An 18,583-nucleotide genomic window follows, 5' to 3' on the forward strand; every position below is an offset into this window, starting at 1 on the left:
TATATATATATATATGTCATCATTAACTCTCAGGTGAAACAAGAATATTTTAAATTGAGTTAACTAGGTTAGGATCTTTTGCCTAAGTCTTGAAGCTCAAATGACAATGCCTATCATTTTATTCCAATATAAGAATAAAACTAAGGCCTTAGCCTTACTAAAAAAAATCTTTCATATAATGTGACAAAATTATGCTTAAATGAACTATGAAGGGTGGCGGGGATAAAACATGAAATTTAAAGAACAAAAATATTAATTGTTTTGAAACTTAGATGTCTTTAAGTTTGCAGGTGATTGCAAATTAATTAGGGTTGTATGAAATTGACTACATTTTTATATCACAAATTCATAGTTACCTGTTTAAACCTTTGATACCATGTTTTGAAATGCTAGGTTGATAAGTTTCATTTTAATTATTTTTTTTTTCACTGCTTAATAGCAAAATCACACCTTGCACAACAGAAAGTCAACCATAAGTCTCTAAATAAAAAGTTAATGTAAGCTGAGCTGGCAATTTGTTATACATGTCTAGAAAATAAAAGCTGATTAGCATGTGAATAAATAAATGAATAAATAAAATGTTAAGAAAGCACATAATATGAGATAAGATGTGCATCTCCTACATGTCTTAAGTTTGATAGTATTGTACAAGTTCTTCAACTTAACATGGGAGCACTTTGAATAGGTTGTATGAATGCATTCTTTGGATATCTTCATGTAGAGAGAGAAATTTGAAGAGAAAAGTAAAAAATAAAGATGAAGCTTTGCTACTTCAAATGCTCTATGTATTGGTGTGATTATGTTCTTATGAAATGGTATCAAATAAGCGGTGTACATTTAAAAAAAGACTATTGGATTTTATTACTATTAATAAAATAATATTTCAAATAAGATAAAATAAATCATTTGAATAAACTAGAGCCTCCTTCAAGAATGGTTTCTCTTAACTGAAGTATTTCCGAAGTCAGATCATCAATCAGCTAACTAAATCCTTGAATACCATGTAAAAGATGTTTTTGTTTTATTTTCAAGTTTGATTAATATCTATATCATTTAAAATAAAATAAAATAAAATAATCAGTATAATATAGAAGATTTAATTTGGTTTCATTTGTGAACTATACAAAAAAATATGAGCCATCAAAAAAGTTAGAATATCAAATGTTAAGCTCATTTAAAATTGTTGACCAAATACCTCTACTTAATTCTTATCTTGAGCTTTTATTTAGTATATATATATATATATAATCTCATATTTTTTTCTTTGAAGTTTTTCATAAATCATGCAATCTAAAAAAAGATGTTTTCTATCAATTTTAATCACAAATTAAATGTAAAATAAATAAGGTCTTTAGTTTTTAACACAACTCGAAAGTTGTAGAATGATTGATATATTAAAAATATAAAAAACTAGCAAATAAGCACAGAAGTTATTCTTCAACCTAACTACCACACTAATAAAAAAAATTAGTAATAATATCCTAATAAATCAAGACACAAATATATATATATATATATATATATATATATATATATATAAATGTATTTTCTAAGTGATGCTTTATACTTGGAGAACAAAACTAGTCTTAACTTTTAAATACTTTGATAGATTGAAATTAAGAAGCCTTCTCAAGTTGGCTTTATATCTAGAAAAATATACCTTAAGGTCCTAAAAAAAGAATGAGGTAAAATGTATTTTTTTTGCATATAGCATAAATAGTGTTGTCTCACAGAATTTTTGTTAAGTCCATTTTAAATAAGAATTTTTTTAGAATAATTAAAAATCTTTGTTAAAAAATGAAAAAATAGCCATATATATATATATATATATATATATATATTTCTACACTTCTTATAATTATTTGAATAAAAATATTGAATAATACATTTTAACTTTTAATAATGGAATAATTAAGTCTAAGTCTCTTTTTACTTTATACTATATTCAAATGTCAAGACTTCTATATGAGGGCTTTTTTTTTTTACCAAGTGGAAAGTTTAATAAGGCTTTCAAACCATGGCCTATAAAGTGGGCTTGTAAATATGATTTTTCCTTAAGAAATGTAAATGAAGAATAAAAATAAGTCAAAGCTTGTTTGTATTTTTTTGTTTTTTTTGATAAATTAAGTATTTTTAATTTTATCTTTATAAATTTAACATATTAAATGAAAGAATCTTTGTAAAATCTTATAACGTCAAATTTAAACTTTTTTATAGTGGTTTTGGAACCAATCAAAATTATTTTGTACGATGTTTATTGTTACAAAGACATCTTCAAGATGTAGTAGGACTTCTTTAACATCAAATACAAACTTGTTATTAGTAGCTTTGGCATAAAAGTTTTAAAAGTATGTTTACTTTTTGGTTACAATTTTTAGAATTAAATTTTGTAATCAAGAGATTATTTTTTATAAATACTTTCAAAGATTAAAATAAGATTAATGTATTAAAATGAATTTATTTCTACTAAGAAATTGAAATTCTAATTGTTGGTTAAAGAGACTTATGTATGTATTTTGAAGAAATTCAAAAGTAAGATTTGAAAAAAAATTGAAAAAATCTTTGATATTTTAGACATATAAAGAAATAGGTTACCAAAAGCTCTTTTCAAAAAACATTACTAGAAGAGAAGGTAATATCATAGACATAAAACAAACCACAACTTGAAAGATCTTCTTAAACTTCCTAAAATCTATGAGAACCTTTTAACTATATAAATTAATTTATAAAGATCTTAAATATCCTCTAAAAAATTCTTGAATCTATTATAAGTTTATAAAACCTTCTACAATCTTCTAGAAGTTGCTATACTATTCTATAATCTTTTAAAAACCTATTCAAAAATTAGTTTAGATTTTAATTACATTATAAAATTTACAAATTTTTTCTTACAAGTTTTTATAGAACTTAGTTTTTGTAATGTAAATAAAGAAAGAAAATAAAAAAATAATTAATTTTTGTCAATATAAGTTTTGAAATAATTCAAATATTTTTTTATTTCTAGTTTTGTATATCTAATATTAGTTCTAATCTAATATCTTTTTTGTATATATTTCTTGATTTCGTGGTCCTTTGTTCTTATGCTCTTAAAAATCTAAATAAATATTTTTGAGGTATTAATATTGATGTGTATATACATACATATATATTAATAGAATCAATTATTAATTAAAAATTTATAATATTTTGATATCCTCTTAATAATAGCTTCTATATCCAAAATAAACTCAATTGATTATATAATCAATATGATACACTATATTTATGAATTTTCATTTGATTTAAAGTGATTTCAATTTAAAAAATTAATTCTTAAATTTCTGAAAGAATCAAATGATCCTTTCAGATAATAATAATTTAATAATCTTAATTCAAATTTGAACATGATTCCAATATTTCAATTTTGATACCATATATTCAAAAGATATCTGCAAATGTACTAATTTGAAGTTTAAATATATTTTTTTTAATGATATTGAAGTATTTCATAATTTTGTAAAAAGATTAAATATATTACTCAATCAAAACACATGTGTATCAATATCAAATTATTATACTCTACAATGTGCTTATAACTTTCATATATGCTATAGCATTAACAGATTAAAAAATGTAACTTATTGCTTGAAATTCATCTAATAAATTAAAAATAAATAAATAAATTTTAAAATTCATGAAAATTCCAAAAATACTATAACACTAATTTTATAATATTTAAGTAAAAACATAGAACTACATATTTTCTAAAAATCCTCAATTCATATTCTAGTTTTTTAACATCATATTGTGTAAAGAAAGATTGTTACACACAACACATTGAGTGCAACAAATCAACCATAAAGTATGTAATTCAAACCAAATACAAACAAGTTTTTTTACTCTCAAAATCACTCATAAGACTTGATTTGATAAGAATGTTAAATCAAGGATTTTTTTTCACTTAAGTATTCAAACCCTAATTGATATGAACAAGTTAACTAACAAAAAAACTATCAATGGATGAAAATTCACTAACTAAACTAAACTACATACATCTAATAGAATTTGGCATTTGATGCCATATCATGTAACAATTGTTGTGTAAATAAAGATTGTTACATACAACATATTAAGTGCTATAAACCAATTACAAAGTATGTAATTTAAACCAAATATAAATGTATATCAAATACACTTTCAAATACCTCCTTTAGTTGTTTAGGAATCCCATCAATCAATTAACATTATAATAAACATATCATTGAAGATGAATACCACCATGATATGAATACCAAATTGTACTCCTCCAAATTAGTATTATAGCAGTTAGACCACTGAAGTGTGTGATACATACAATAAAAGAAACCTTTAATCCTTATTAAGAGATGAGGCATGGCTAAAAGACTTCTTACAATAAAGACAAATCCAATCTCTTAATAGACAAATAAAAAGAAGTAGTGTCAAATATGCCATATGCCACCCATGTTGGCATTGATTACATAAAAGCATGGTAATAGTTCATTTCTTCTTACTACATACAAAACAAAGAAGACCAATTGGCACAACTATCCATTTAAGATGTAAAAAATTATCAATAGGAAGATGACAAGGAACACAATTTATTGAATGCTCTAGACACTCTTATCCATCCTTACTTTTTAATGATAAAATACTACTAGGAAATACATCCTTTATATATAAAATTGTGTGCCTTGTCTTAATATTAAGTGTTGTATATACCTTACATTATAAATACATATAATTTCTTTTTAAAAATCTTTGCAACTGAGGTAGATGAGCTTGACTACAAATACAAGCATATTACAAAGTATCACAATGTTAAGCAATAAATAAATTTTCCATAGCCATAGACATGACTTGTTTAAAGAACTTTTTTTAATCATATAGACATTGGATTCAAATATCAGGGTCATCTAGGTCTACAATTAGAACTAACTTCTTATATATTCAACTTAGTAGAATTGACTTCTATCCATACAACAACTAATAAGAACTATAAGATGCCAAAGATTCTTATCTATTGAAGTGATATCCTATCGCAATCCAAGATATCATGAAATTTCAATCACAATGGTTATCATGAAGTAATCAATATTTTTGTAATCCACGTTTGAGAGTCTAAACAATCCACTCAATTAAGCCATCTACCTTAGGATGATTTCTAGATGTAGTACAATGATCTATCAAAGCTTTAATACATAAAGCTTCAAAACTTTTAGAAACTTTCTTCTTTGATTTATTAAGATTTCAGTAGGTGCTCCAAAATATGCCAATACTCAATCAAAAAAGCCATAGCTGCCAATTCTAAAGAATTTTGTAGTAAAGCTACAAGTTCAATCTACTTACTAAAGTATTCTATCATCACTAATATATATTTAGTTCTACATGAGGTAATAACAAGAGATCCAATAAAGTCCAAAGAACAATGATAATACAAATCTATGATAGATAAAAGCTTCAATTGAGGTGATAAGGTGTTAAAGCTTGATCTAACTCAATCATACACTTTACATTGAGAAACATATGTGGCCGCTCGTTGATACATACTACTCCACTAATATTGATTATGCAACATAAAATGTGTCTTGTGCATCCTAAAATGTCCAAGTCCTTTATGTACTTATTGTATTAAGGAGGCTCTTTGATCTAGCCTTGGAACTATGTATCTAATTCCATTAGGTAACATATAAAATAAAAAATTGTTCTCTGAAGACAATCTTATTATTTGGTGACTAATCCTATTTCTTTTCATGTTAGAAATAGTTGAAAGAAATGTTCCTTATTGAAGCTTCTGTACGATTGTAGGATCTTCTCATATATCACTAATTACTTGATTCTTATCTAATTCTTCATATGAATTCTAATCAAGAACCATGGTTGCAAAACCTAACATTAAAGTCAAGTATGTGGTTGCATGCCATCTAGGAATTACTTTTTTATTACAATTTCTAAGCTATCGAACTCCACTTAAGTTTTTCTTTGAAGGACATGGATTACAAGAAAGTCCATTGACATCCAAATTATTAATGCTTGTCTAATGTACAACTTCAAAGTTGGATTCTTAAAGCAACAAATTCCATCTTTCAGCTTGCTAGTAAGCTTGTTTTACTCCATAAGCCACTTCAAAGATTGATATTTAATTACCAATATAAAGGATTGACTATGTAAATAAGGTCTAAAGTGAGTAATCGTCCAAATTGTTGCTAAAGCTTCTCCTTCATAAGATGAGTAATTTGACTCTATATTGCTATTACTTCAAGAAAAAAATGCAATAATATATTCATGTCTTACATCATCATTTTGTATTAAGATTGCTCCTAATTCTATTGCAATCCAATTTGTGTATAATTGAAAAGATTTATTGACATCCAAATGTTGAAGTACTAGAGTTGAATCCAACTTTTGCTTTAATATATTGAATGCATCTTGTTGCTCACAATTCTAAGTCCATAGTTGATCTTTATCTATAAGAATAGTTAAAGGCTTAGCAATGATGCTAAAGTTTTTAACAAACTTTTGATAGTAGTTTGCCAATTCTAAGAAAGCCCAAAGTCGTGAACATCACTTGGTGTCGGGATTTTCTACAAGGCATCTAATTTTGCTTATTGTACGCCAAGACATCTTAGAATAATCATATGACCTAAATATGCTAATTGCTTATGGAAGAATTTATACTTTTTATGATACAAGCATAATTTTCATTGCCGTAATCACTCAAACATTACTTATAAATGTCTCACATGATCTTGTGGGATGCTATTAAAAGTGATAATATTATCAATGTAGTATCTAGCAAATGATAAGCAAGATAAAATTTGATCCATTACTTGTTGAAATTTAACTGGTATATTCTTAAGACCAAATAGAAAGAATTTTTAATAATAGAATTTATCTTTGTCATCTTGATTAATTCTTCAAAAAAAAAATCATCCAATCTTCAATAAATAATAGTAATTGGTGACAACCAGATCTTAAATCCAAAGTGCTGAATACTCAAAAAAATCCTTCTACATCAAATAATTCTTCTACCTTTGGCATTGGATATCAATCAAATTTAGTCTTATGATTAATAAAATGATAGTCTCTATACATCTATTTCTCTATCCAATTGCCAAAAAAATCTTTTTTTTAAAGCATGATTGTAGCAGAAGCATACTCACTAATAAAAAGTTCAATTAAGCCTATAACCAATAACTCTTAGCAAGAAGCTTCAATACTAGTTTTTTCTAAGGCACTTAGCCTATAAGGTTGTCAAAAGATTGGATGATTATCTTTTAATTGGATGTGAATAGGTTTGCTTTTATAACCTTCAAGATCTTCAAGACTAAAAGCAAAACAATTGTCATACAATCAAATAAAAGCTCATACCTTTTGTACTTTGGCATCAATAAGATGTGGCTCTAATTCCAATGGCCAATCATCAAACTTTGTGGTTTCTTTCTTGACCAATAGAGCACCAATAGATGCCAATATGGCCTTTAATTACTAATTTGTTGAAAAAATAATTCCTATGTCCTCAACATTCTCACCACTAATCAAATAAAGAGCTTCATTACCACAATATTTGTATGTATTAAAAATATTGATAGAACATAGAATTTTTTTTAAAAAAAATTCTTATAAGAAAACCTCTTGAGCATTTTTTTTCTCTAAGTCTTTAACTAAAATTGCAAAGACATATTGAACTTGTATTTCATCAATTATATGCCTCTATAAGCAAAGAAATGACTTGGATTCTTCAACCTTGATAAATTCAACATCTACTACTACTTGACAATTATTTTTTAACTCTAAAATATTAATATGGTTATAAAATTGCTTTTGAATACTAAGACATATGCCAATAATCTATATTAAAGTATTGAGGTCCATAGCATGGCCTAAGAAAAAATAATGTTGTCTTTAGTGAAATCATAAGCAATTGTGGGGCATATTAAAAAGTTTGTAGCATTCTCTCTTTTATTGGTATTAGCTTCTTCATAGGTTTGTGAATTGGCATCCCAAACTATACCAGATCCATAAGTTTGAAATGCAAATGATGTTGGAAAAGTCACAAATATAAGAAATGCGCCATGAAGTGACTCCATCTTATTAACCAAGGTAAGAAGAGATTCATTAGTCTTAGTAACAACTATAAAAATTTGATAATTATCTAAGATATCATCAATATGATTACAAAGAGCTCTACAAGGATAATACCCTCATTTGGTGGATGCCACTGAATAGGTTGGACAACAAAATAAGATTTTTGCTGATATAATCATAGCAATGGCTGCAAATGTGACTGAAATGAATTCTTTCTTTCCATCATCAATAGACCATCTTGGTCGAATCCATACTTCTTTAGTCTAATTATTTAAGCTAAGACCAAATAGATAAAGGACCTATGGACCTACTAAAATATCATGGTTGGTGGTATTAATCGTTGTTTAATTTAGAGAGAAGTGTGAATAAAGTAGATCAAATTTAGTGCAAAATATTAATTACAAACGGTTCTTAGTATAGACAATAGCTTGCTCTGTGCCTCCTACTAAAGTAACAATGGTGAAAGGATAAGATTCTAGGTTTGTAGAAATAAGACCTAATTTTTGAGCAAGCCGTTTGTTAATCATAATTAGCTGAGTCTCAAAATCTAGTATAATGTGCAAAGATATATCACAAGTAGTATTGATACTAATACAACTAACAACCAACATATTATTTTTTTTAACTAATTGTACAACTAAAAGACATAAATTTTGATGTTTTCAAGCAATTTTAGTAACAACATCAGATAAAAATACTACCTCTATAGCCAATGGTACCTTACTTAAAGAATTTATATTTATGGCCTTTAAGTAACCTTTATTAAATATGTTAATAGCTTTAGTTGTAAGTTTTACTTGTAACTTAGATAAATCCTCTTGTATTGAAGGTTTTGTTACTACTTGAGCCTTCTCTAATAATGGCATAGATACTTTGCCTTCTAACATTTTATTAGTTAATTAAAAGATTTCTACTAGTTTAAATTTTGAAGCCAATAAGTCAATACTAAAAAATATAGACATATTTAATACTTTATGTATCAAAGTATGTATTGTGTTTTTAACACTAGTATCTTTATCTTATGTTGAAATTAGAATAGAAGGCTTTTCTACACAATTAACATCTATAAGGCAAAAAGATAAAGGTAATTGCATATAGGTATTAAGATCTCTACAATTACTTGGATGGCCAAATAGAAGTTCTAGTATCTCACTTATTATAGATGCCATATTTCTAGCTATTTTTTGAGCACTTGTAGTAACTCCATCCACCATTTGTCTTCATGCACCAAATATATAATTTTTTAGAAAAAAAAAAATTATTCCAACCTACGCCTACAAAACTACCAAGCTGTAGAATTTACTAGCAATCACCTCTAGATCACTACAAATTCAACATGTCCATAAACAAAAGGATCTCATTGGCCATCAACCCAACTTTATCTTTATAGTATGCCTATTAATATAAACTAGTACAAATACAAAATGAAGTAACTACAAAAATTCTTCGGAAATAATACTTGTAACTAGGAGAAGGTATCAAAAATAAAATCCAAAAATCTACACTAGATCCTCATTGTCAATAACACATAAGAAAAAATCAAAAATAAATTAGAGCAATCAGCACCCTCCTATGCTTAATAGACACAAATTATAGAATCTTTGATAATAAAAGATAATAAAATGAAATATGGAGAAGTAAGAGCAAATCAAAAATTTATTAAGAAAGCAATTGACATTTAGTAAATGCCACTTTAATGCTTCAAATGTCCTCCACTGCAAAAATTGAGCATGTTAATAAATTTTTTGGCCCTCTTTTATATAAAATTTACTCAAAAATAATCAAATTTAGATTCCATATGCATTTGGAGTGAACTTCCAAAATTGACACTTAAGAATTATAGATAATGTGTTTTTTAATGTCTTATTATCATGTAACAAGGTCGGTGACTATAGACTTTTTACCATGGTCCTATGATTGTGAGGATCTTGTCAGTGTGCATCTCTATCATTGTCCATTTTTTGTTCACAAAGAGCCTTTGATTGTGGATCTTTTTACTATATTCACTCGAGGCCATGGCTTCATACCATGAGCCACAAAAGTATGCCATTAGTTGTTGATTGCAATTGCAATGCTTGTTATTTTCTTAGAACTCATACCAAATTCTTATGTTGCATCACTAAGCACAAAGCGCCTTGCTAAGCAACTCTAAAGTTGCTTCTAATGTCAAAAACCACCAATGCAATGTCTTGTTGTGATTAAAGCAAGTCCTACAACAAGTCTTGTAAAAAATTAAAAAAAATAAAAGAATAAATAAAACTGTGACTAAAATGAGCTCCAAAAAAAATAAAATAAAATAAAATAAAAATCAACATTGTGCCTTCACAGCTCTACCTTATCACCTCTCAATATTATTGCCTCGTGATTTTAATACTGCCTTGCATTATTCTTTGTAATCAATCTATACAATCTATATGCCTCTTCTATGACCTTCTTATGCAACTTTGCAACCTTACTTTGATGCACGCCACCCAGTGACTTCAGTTCCATCACAACACTCCAAACTTCCACTCTTGTACCATAGCGTATTTTGACGTAATACTACTATAGCAGATCAGTTGGTTTTGGCGCTTAGCAATATCCAAAACCTAAAAGCAAAAATAAATCAAAATTTATTTATTTTTATTTTTATTTTTATTTTTTTAATCTACTTCATTCTAACTTGCTATATTACAAATTGAAGAAAAAGAGAGATTCTTGTCAAGTAAAAGATTAGAAATCTACACCAAATTAAATCAATGTATTTCTTACACCACAAAGAGGGAATTTAAGAGTAAAAAAGTAAAAATAAGAGAAACCCTAAAGCTTTATTAAGATGACTAAAACATCATAGCTAAACAAATCCTTACAACAACTTCTTTTACTTCAAAATCACTCATAAGACTTGACTTGACAAGAATGTCAAGTCAAGGATTTTTTTCTACTTAAGTACTCAAACACTAATTGACATGAACAAGTTAACTAATGGAAAAACTATCAATGGATGAAAATCCACTAACCAAACTAAACTACATACATTTAATAGAATTTGGCATCCAATGCCATATTACATGATAGTCATATTTTTTAAATGGTGTAAAAAAAAAATAATAATAACTGATTTAATTAAATTAATTTATTTTTTAAATTATAATTTTATAGTTAAAAAAAATAAAAATCATGTGAAGAATCCTAAATCAATTTAATTATTTTAAATAGTGTCATTGGGTTATCAGAAAGGATAATCACATGTAGATATACACACACATACAATAATATACCTAAAAATAAAGTAAAAATTAACACCCATTAGTAATAAGGGTTGATTTATAACCATTAGTGCAAATTTTTAATTAGGATATAATATAAGAAGACCCTACAAGGCAAAGAATCTCACCGGGCCGGGCCGAGCCGGGCACGGCCACGAGGTGCCCTTTCGCGTCGAGGAGACGGGTATAGGAGGAGGAAAAGGAAGGCGCGGTGATGGAGGCTCCACGGCAACGCGCTCCCAAAGATGATCAGATGAAGGCCTGCAACCTCAGACAGCAAAACACAAGACATTCGGAAATTTCCGTTCGGCTCGGTTCCGTTCGTATGTTCAAGTTTCGTCTCAGCTTGGTGCCCCTTCCTCACGTCATCGTTGTCGTCGTCTTCGTCGTCTCGCCCGCCTGGTCCTGCTCCCTCGCTCGCTGTTGCACTGTAAGCTTAAGCCTACGTCCTCTTTCTTCTCCTCCTCTGCTGTTGCTCTTTCTCTGGTACTTCTGACGGCTCCATGGGTGTAGTCATTCGTTTCTAGTACTGACATTGGTTGTGCTGTCGAGGAGGAGCTATGTGTGGCGAGTGTGATAATCGCGTTCATGCTGTAGTTTCCTGTGGTTTATCGAAGGGAGAAGAAGGATTAGGAGGATGGAGTCGAGGGGCTTAAGGGCTTAAGGAACACGCCGATTGCGGCTGGACTGAGAGCTTAAATCTACTTGAAGTAAGGACGTTTTGAAGCTGCCAAAGGAGTGCTGCGACAAGGTGGCTAGTTTTTCGTATCCTCGTTTGAGTTGTTGACTGAAGCAGGAGGTTCTCCTGGGGTCGTCTCCGTGCTTGCAATACTTGGGTGGGGACAAGTAGGGCGAGGGCGTTGCAATGCAGTTGGTTCGTTGTGGAAGGTAAGCTGCGTTCTCCGTGCATAAGGTTTCTGTGTTTGCGTGTGTCTTTGATTGGGAAGGAGGTTTCAGGGTCTGTTGGTGAAACGGCGTAGAGAGAATACCTCGCCAGGTTTGATTATTCTTAGGTTCGATAATTGGTCAGGGTTCGATGTGCTTCGTTAACTGTAAGAAGGAGAGAGGATGAAAGGCTAATAATGAGGTGTTACTGAGAGTTTTAGAGAATGAGCTCCCCTAGTGCAGGCAACCTCGGAAAGCTAGAAGGCATTGTGTACACGAATGAATGCTCAAGTTAATTTGGTCGGGCCCGGAGTTTCTAGCTTACATCCCATTGCTCGCGTGACACCATACAAGTGCTCGCTCCGCTTCCAGAGTCCAGTCATCCCCTGTCTGTGCGTGATGATCGATTGTATTCCACAACCAGCCAGTAGCAGCTCACTATCATGTTGACATAGTCTGCATGTCTATTCAGTCTAAATAAGGTTTAGCTCCTACTTGGCACTGGCAGTTCTGAGCCTTGACATTTTTTTAACTGAGTATGAGATATTCATATGATGAGTAAATTCGTCTATAAACTTTGCGTTACTATGAAGCAAGTTCATGGTTCAACTAAATTGAAATACTCGTAGGCTGAGACATTTTTGACAGTATGGCCAAATTTCCATCCTGCAGGTATTATTGCGAGGCTACCGTACTTTGATTCTTTTCCTGAAATCATCGGCACTTTCGATTTTTTGACTTAGCAGCTATTCCTTAAGGTTTACGAGTGCTGATCCCTGCTTCACATGAAACTGAAAGTACATGTCATATCACATCAAGAGGTCAATCAGCTGTGCCATCGGACTTGGACTTTGGTTCAGGTCACTGACCTTGTCCAAGAGTTTGGTTCAATCGCCGCCAAGAAAATTTTGAGATTTAAAGTTGCAGCGACTGTCTGAAATTTGGATTTTCAAGATATTTCTGGCCATACTTGATTCGATTTTTCAGACGATAGGATTGAGGACGGAAAGTTGTCTTAGGTCATTGACATTTTCGGGTGAGATACTCTAAACAATTATTTTGAGGGATTGGGGGAGGATTGTGCTAATCTTCATTAGAATGCTCTTCTTAATTTAATGCTCTATGGCTTTCAGCACAGGAATTTTCGAGTAGTTGTGACAGCAAGATGTTTCAAACCTCTCCAACTGGAGGTTTGCCGTGCTTTTCTAGAGAAATGATGAAGATTCTTACAAGAAAGAGAAGTCTGTCGAACAGTTCCTCGACTTAGCTGACGGATGAAGCTGGTGCATTTGATTTGTGCCATATTTTTGATCGTGAAAGCTAAGAATCCAATTTCAGTCGCGTACGTCTACTTTGGAAGGAATAGATTTTTTGGAAGATGAAGAAAGGCATTGACTCGGCTTGATGAAGTTAATGCGAAATTTGTGGCGCAATCGAAAATGTGAAGATTTGCTGTTTCAAACACGGCCTGTGTTATCTTTGTTCTCCTCGACAAAACGAATGGGAATTATAGCGCAGGAGTGTCAAGAGGGATCTTTTGAAGACTGGTGAAATCCACCATGCGTTGCAATGCCTGCACAATTGCAGGGTTGGTTATTGTGTTGCTTGTGGTTACCGAAATTTTCTGGCTTGGCCATGGTATGGTGTCATCTGCACCATTCTCTTCTTCCTTCATTTCATAAATCATCTGGCATCATGCATTCATCCATCGTCCTTTCTTTGGTTGCACTTGGGAGTGGAAGTTGATGGTTTTAACGGCAGAACAGATGCTTATCCATCCTACAGCACAAAGAAGAATCTCGAGTTAATAAGGAAGGTCCTTATTAACAAATGGTGTCTGGTGTAACCTCATCGTTGATACTTTGTTCATGATATCGTCTGAAAGTTCTCTCTCATGAAGATGCTCACTCTGGCATATTGTAGACTGGCATAAAAATATACATTGCTTAATTTAAGTATATCTGTTGTACATGTGACTAACTTATCTTATATTTTGCGTTTTACAACAGCTTTGCCATGCCTTACAACGGATGAACCCCTTCCTCGAGTTCTTCCAACCCAGAAGTCAGGGTTTGATACTTCCAGCTTCCCATCTTCCGACAAGCTGCCCTCTAGTAATTTAGTGATACGTCCACTTCGGGCATCTAGAGTTCTAGATCTGCAACCTGCTTTGGCACCCCACGTTTTGAAGCTGCAACTGTTAGATTCTTTGGTATCAACTTCTCCTGGAAGCCCTTCTCGTCTTAATCGCACAAGATTCAGGCAACCGGTAGTAGCTGCACCAGCCCCTTCTCCCAGAACAAGAGGGCATCATCATCACAGCCACAGAGGTTAGATGGGGATTGCAAAATGAAATTACTACGTAGTCTGAAGACCTTCCTTAGTAGATAATTCTCTTTTCAATCTGGACTTATTCCTGGTTTCAACTGACGCTGAATATTTTGAAGTTCTTTCTGTAACTGTGATGTCCTGCAATTGCCTACCTCTTTACTTTTTCGTTTAAAAATATAGCTGTTTTACTTATCAGGATGTTGATTGAACAGCACCTGCTCCTGCCCCGGTTTTTGCCCCAGTGCCACCAATTGTCTATGCTCCGACACCAAAGAATTCCCAAGGTACAGATAGCTACAGAAGAAATCATACTCATGCGCTGGGTAAGCTGGAGTGAACAATGTGTTCATCGGCACTATTTCAGATCTTCAAATGTACAATGCTCATTACAATTCTGTGACTCAATCTTGGTGATCGACGTGAGGATGTGATTTTCCCTATAGACTGAAGTGATGACATGTGCTTCTGTTTACATCCCACAGATTGTAAAGAATGTGAAGACGGCTATACCAGTGCACCTGCAGGTGCCCCCTGTGGGTGTGTTGTACCAATGACTGCACGATTTCAATTAGCCATCAGCCTTGAGAAACTTTTTCCTTTGGTGGCAGAACTAGCTAAGGAACTTGCTGAGAGCTTATTCCTACAGCCAAGTCAAGTTCGAATAATGGGTGCGAATGCAGTTGAGCAATTCCAGGACAATACGGATGTGACTGCCCAGTTTGTACCTTTGGCTATGTCTTTTGACAACACGTTTGCAGGGCTTCTAGCTTCACAAATTTGGGAACATAGGCTGAAACTAAACGAGACCCTTTTTGGCCGTTATCTGGTCATCTTGGTGCGTTATCCAGGTAACTGCATCAGAAACGTTCGGTGGATATAATTTGATGTATCAGTATTTTTCAGGTGTCTGTATTCGTATTATTATCAAGTTGGCGTTTCCTCGGATTCAAAGTTTTGTTTCTTTCTACAAGAACTTGAACGAATTCCAAGTTTGATATGGTCGAAACTTATACAATGCCGAAATAACGGTGTCTTATGGAATTGGAAGTCTACTCTCGAAGTAGATAATAGGTTTTGAATGGTTGTCCTCAACTTCAGCTAGGTGCCAAAAAGCTGTCGTTACAACAAATGTGGCATTCCAAATAATTGATGGCGTTTAAGTGTCAATATGATGTAAGATGTTTTGTAAGGTGGGTAGCACAGGGAGTTTTACTCATCTAATTGGTTATCGGAAGATTCACTGATCTGCAGTTGTAGTTTCTATTTTTGGAATACGAGTAAATTTTAGAGTTTACGTTCATTTCCTAGTACACTTTTTGATATTTTCACCGTTGTTTGAAAGTCTTCAACTTTTTCTCTGTCTAGCTTTTTTTTCTTATCGTCCCAATCTGGTCTCTTTGATTCTCATATTAGGCCTTCCTCCCTCTCCACCTTCTCAAGCCGAACCTGAAACTGGACTTCCCCCAATTAGTAGTGGAGGCGCTGCGCAACGACCGATCGGAGTCGATCTTAACAATGTTAGCCACAAGATGAGTGGTGCAAAAATTGCTGTGATTGCTCTGGCATCGACGATGAGTGCAGTAATTTGCCTTGGTGTAATTTGGATGACGATGCTGAAGTGCAATGGCCGCGTTCAAGCTTTTGAAAAGGCTGCAGAACTCACTCATCCATCTGCCCCTAGACGATCAACTCGCTCAGGTAATTTTATGTCTTTCGAACTTAGAACAGAAATCAGTCAGTAATCTCTTCTCCCTCTCCGCAAGCATACGTTGTTGTAGGCTTTAACAAGGTAACCGGAAGACGATGAAACCAATGGAAATGTGTGCCTGCCTGTTGAAAGTTGCTTGATACTAAATTCACCCGCAGAATTTTTCTTTTTTGATGCCTAGCACCACAAATACAATGTGATCTCTTTACATTTACAGGTGGAGTCTCTGTGGTGTCTGGAAGCTTTCAATCAGCATCAGTCTCAGGCGAAGCAAGCATTCCAGTGTACACAGGAACTGCTAAGTGTTTCTCCATAGAAGAACTCAGTAGAGCAACTGAGAACTTTAAGCCTGGGAATATTGTTGGACAGGGAGGATTTGGAACAGTTTTTCAGGGTAGATTGGATGACGGAACACATGTAGCTGTGAAAGTCTTGACTCGTGGAGATCAGCAAGGAGGTAGAGAATTTGTTGCCGAAGTTGAGATGCTGAGTAGATTGCATCATCGAAACCTCGTTAAACTCGTTGGAATATGTGTAGAGGAGATGCGGTGCTTAGTTTATGAGCTCATCCCCAATGGGAGCGTTGAGTCGCATTTACATGGTGAGCGCTTTATTTTCATGGTGGCTGGATGTATTTGTGAGCCAAGTTCTATTGAAATCTTTCTGAGTTACTTTTTCATTTCAGATAATGTCACCAGGTTCGAGAATGTTCAAGTGTTTAGTCCGACGGAAGTTAATGACCACCAGTATAATACTTTTGAGGAAGACATCTTCGAAGTGAACGTATTTGAGTTTTACTATTAATTCTTAGTAACTTCTTTGATATTGCTGCCATCTCATCTTAGTTGGTTCCTTCCTGATATTGGATTCCGCAATTCATGAACAATTGAAAAAGTTTGCTAATTTAATTACCGGACTAATTTGCAGGTATAGATAAATTCAATGCTCCACTTAATTGGGAGGCTAGACTGAAAATTGCACTAGGAGCAGCGAGAGGACTAGCTTACCTTCACGAGGATTCGAATCCGAGGGTGATACATAGAGACTTCAAAGCTAGCAATATTTTACTGGAGATGGACTACACTCCTAAAGTGTCTGATTTTGGTCTTGCTAAGGCAGCTGCTGAAGGAGGAAACAGTCAGCACATATCTACTCGTGTGATGGGCACTTTTGGGTGAGTTCAATACTGATTGTGGTTTTTGTAGAAAGAAGGTAAATTCATAATGAGCATCATCTAAAAATTCATGATATGTCCTAAGATTGAGCTGACCGCTGTCTTACCAGTAGTTATGAGTCCACTTTGTAGCTTTACATAGTAAAACGGACCAAGATATTTTTTGCTTGTCGGACCAAAGTGACAAATTGAATCGATAATGCAGGTATGTAGCACCTGAATATGCGATGACGGGCCACCTTCTTGTAAAGAGCGACGTATACAGCTATGGGGTGGTCCTACTTGAACTTCTTTCGGGGAGGATGCCAGTTAACAGGAACAACCCAGAAGGGCAGCAGAATTTGGTCACTTGGGCGCGTCCGCTGCTATCATCTAAAGAAGGGTTGGAGATGCTGATGGATCCAGACCTTAAGGGTGATTTTCCATTTGACAACTACGCCAAGGTCGCTGCTATTGCTTCCATGTGTGTGCAGCCTGAAGTATCACACAGGCCTTTCATGGGTGAAGTCGTTCAAGCTCTAAAACTTGTATACGATGACTCAGATGCCAGTGGTTCCCATCCGATCGATTATTCTCCGGACCAAACCAAACTCGGGGTCTGTAATGATCCCCGAGCACGGTTTCTTCCGAACTCATCCTTCCTCAGCAGTGATTATGATTCAGGGCCACTCTACAAAAGCAGGGATTCTAATGGGCGTCCACTGTCAGCCTCGGCTGTTTTATCAGATTCTGGTAGATCTGTTTGGCACTTTTCTGCTTCCTTCCATCGCCAGAGCAATTCCGGTCCTCTCACAACTTCCACAGGTCAGAAGCCACCAGCGTGGTACAGATCAAGAGGCTCGAAAGCAGTCACAAAGAACGATCATGGAGCAGTCGGAGTTAGTGATTGTGATGGACCTAGAGAACACTCATCTATATGGCCGTAAAGTATCTCACAATATCTAGTTGTGGCTGTGTGCTGCAGATCATTTAACTGCGAGGTGGTTCATTTTCCGGACAGAGTTACAGTAAAGATGTTTAGGCCATTGCTAGTCGGAAATTGAAACATTGGTGTTCCAGTTACATTCCAAACCATTCCATTACTCAACTTCGCCAAGTCCATGTCTTCATCCCTTCATCTCAAATGTATCATTCTTAAGTACTACTGTAATA

At 33.1% G+C, this 18,583-nt stretch overlaps 1 protein-coding gene and 1 long non-coding RNA gene across 4 annotated transcripts; both read left to right on the top strand.

The window, feature by feature from the left end:
- The first annotated feature begins 11,519 nt into the window (after nucleotides 1-11,519).
- LOC149987817 (uncharacterized) lies at nucleotides 11,520-12,053 on the top strand. Its single transcript, XR_016506275.1, has 2 exons — nucleotides 11,520-11,763; nucleotides 11,951-12,053. It is a non-coding gene; the product is annotated as an uncharacterized LOC149987817 (long non-coding RNA).
- LOC112291448 (receptor-like serine/threonine-protein kinase ALE2) lies at nucleotides 11,811-18,527 on the top strand. 3 transcript variants are annotated; one of them, XM_090255730.1, is made up of 10 exons: nucleotides 11,814-12,221; nucleotides 12,891-13,254; nucleotides 13,352-13,856; nucleotides 14,228-14,548; nucleotides 14,762-14,833; nucleotides 15,032-15,397; nucleotides 15,963-16,247; nucleotides 16,475-16,858; nucleotides 17,185-17,431; nucleotides 17,637-18,527. In XM_090255730.1, exons 3-10 carry the CDS (start codon nucleotides 13,778-13,780, stop codon nucleotides 18,355-18,357), a joined length of 2,475 nt encoding a protein of 824 aa, XP_090111856.1. In that variant the 5' UTR covers nucleotides 11,814-12,221; nucleotides 12,891-13,254; nucleotides 13,352-13,777; the 3' UTR covers nucleotides 18,358-18,527. The 3 variants fall into 3 exon arrangements, with proteins under 3 accessions (XP_024394614.1, XP_090111856.1, XP_024394611.1); XM_024538846.3 differs by having other exon boundaries at nucleotides 11,811-12,221; nucleotides 12,891-13,856; XM_024538843.3 differs by lacking the exons at nucleotides 11,814-12,221; nucleotides 12,891-13,254 and having other exon boundaries at nucleotides 13,632-13,856; nucleotides 14,762-14,872.
- The last annotated feature ends 56 nt before the right edge of the window (nucleotides 18,528-18,583 follow it).

The sequence above is a fragment of the Physcomitrium patens genome, chromosome 14, assembly GCF_059467195.1.
Source record: "Physcomitrium patens ecotype Gransden chromosome 14, ASM5946719v1, whole genome shotgun sequence".
NCBI classification, from domain to species: domain Eukaryota; kingdom Viridiplantae; phylum Streptophyta; class Bryopsida; order Funariales; family Funariaceae; genus Physcomitrium; species Physcomitrium patens.

Bases quoted from the DNA above. Each gene is read 5' to 3' on its own strand.
- LOC112291448 (XM_024538843.3), top strand. From the start codon at position 13,778: ATGCGTTGCAATGCCTGCACAATTGCAGGGTTGGTTATTGTGTTGCTT. The intron at 13,857-14,227 runs GTATGGTGTCAT...GTTTTACAACAG, and splicing joins AATTTTCTGGCTTGGCCATG to CTTTGCCATGCCTTACAACG. The intron at 16,859-17,184 runs GTGAGCGCTTTA...ACTAATTTGCAG, and splicing joins CGTTGAGTCGCATTTACATG to GTATAGATAAATTCAATGCT.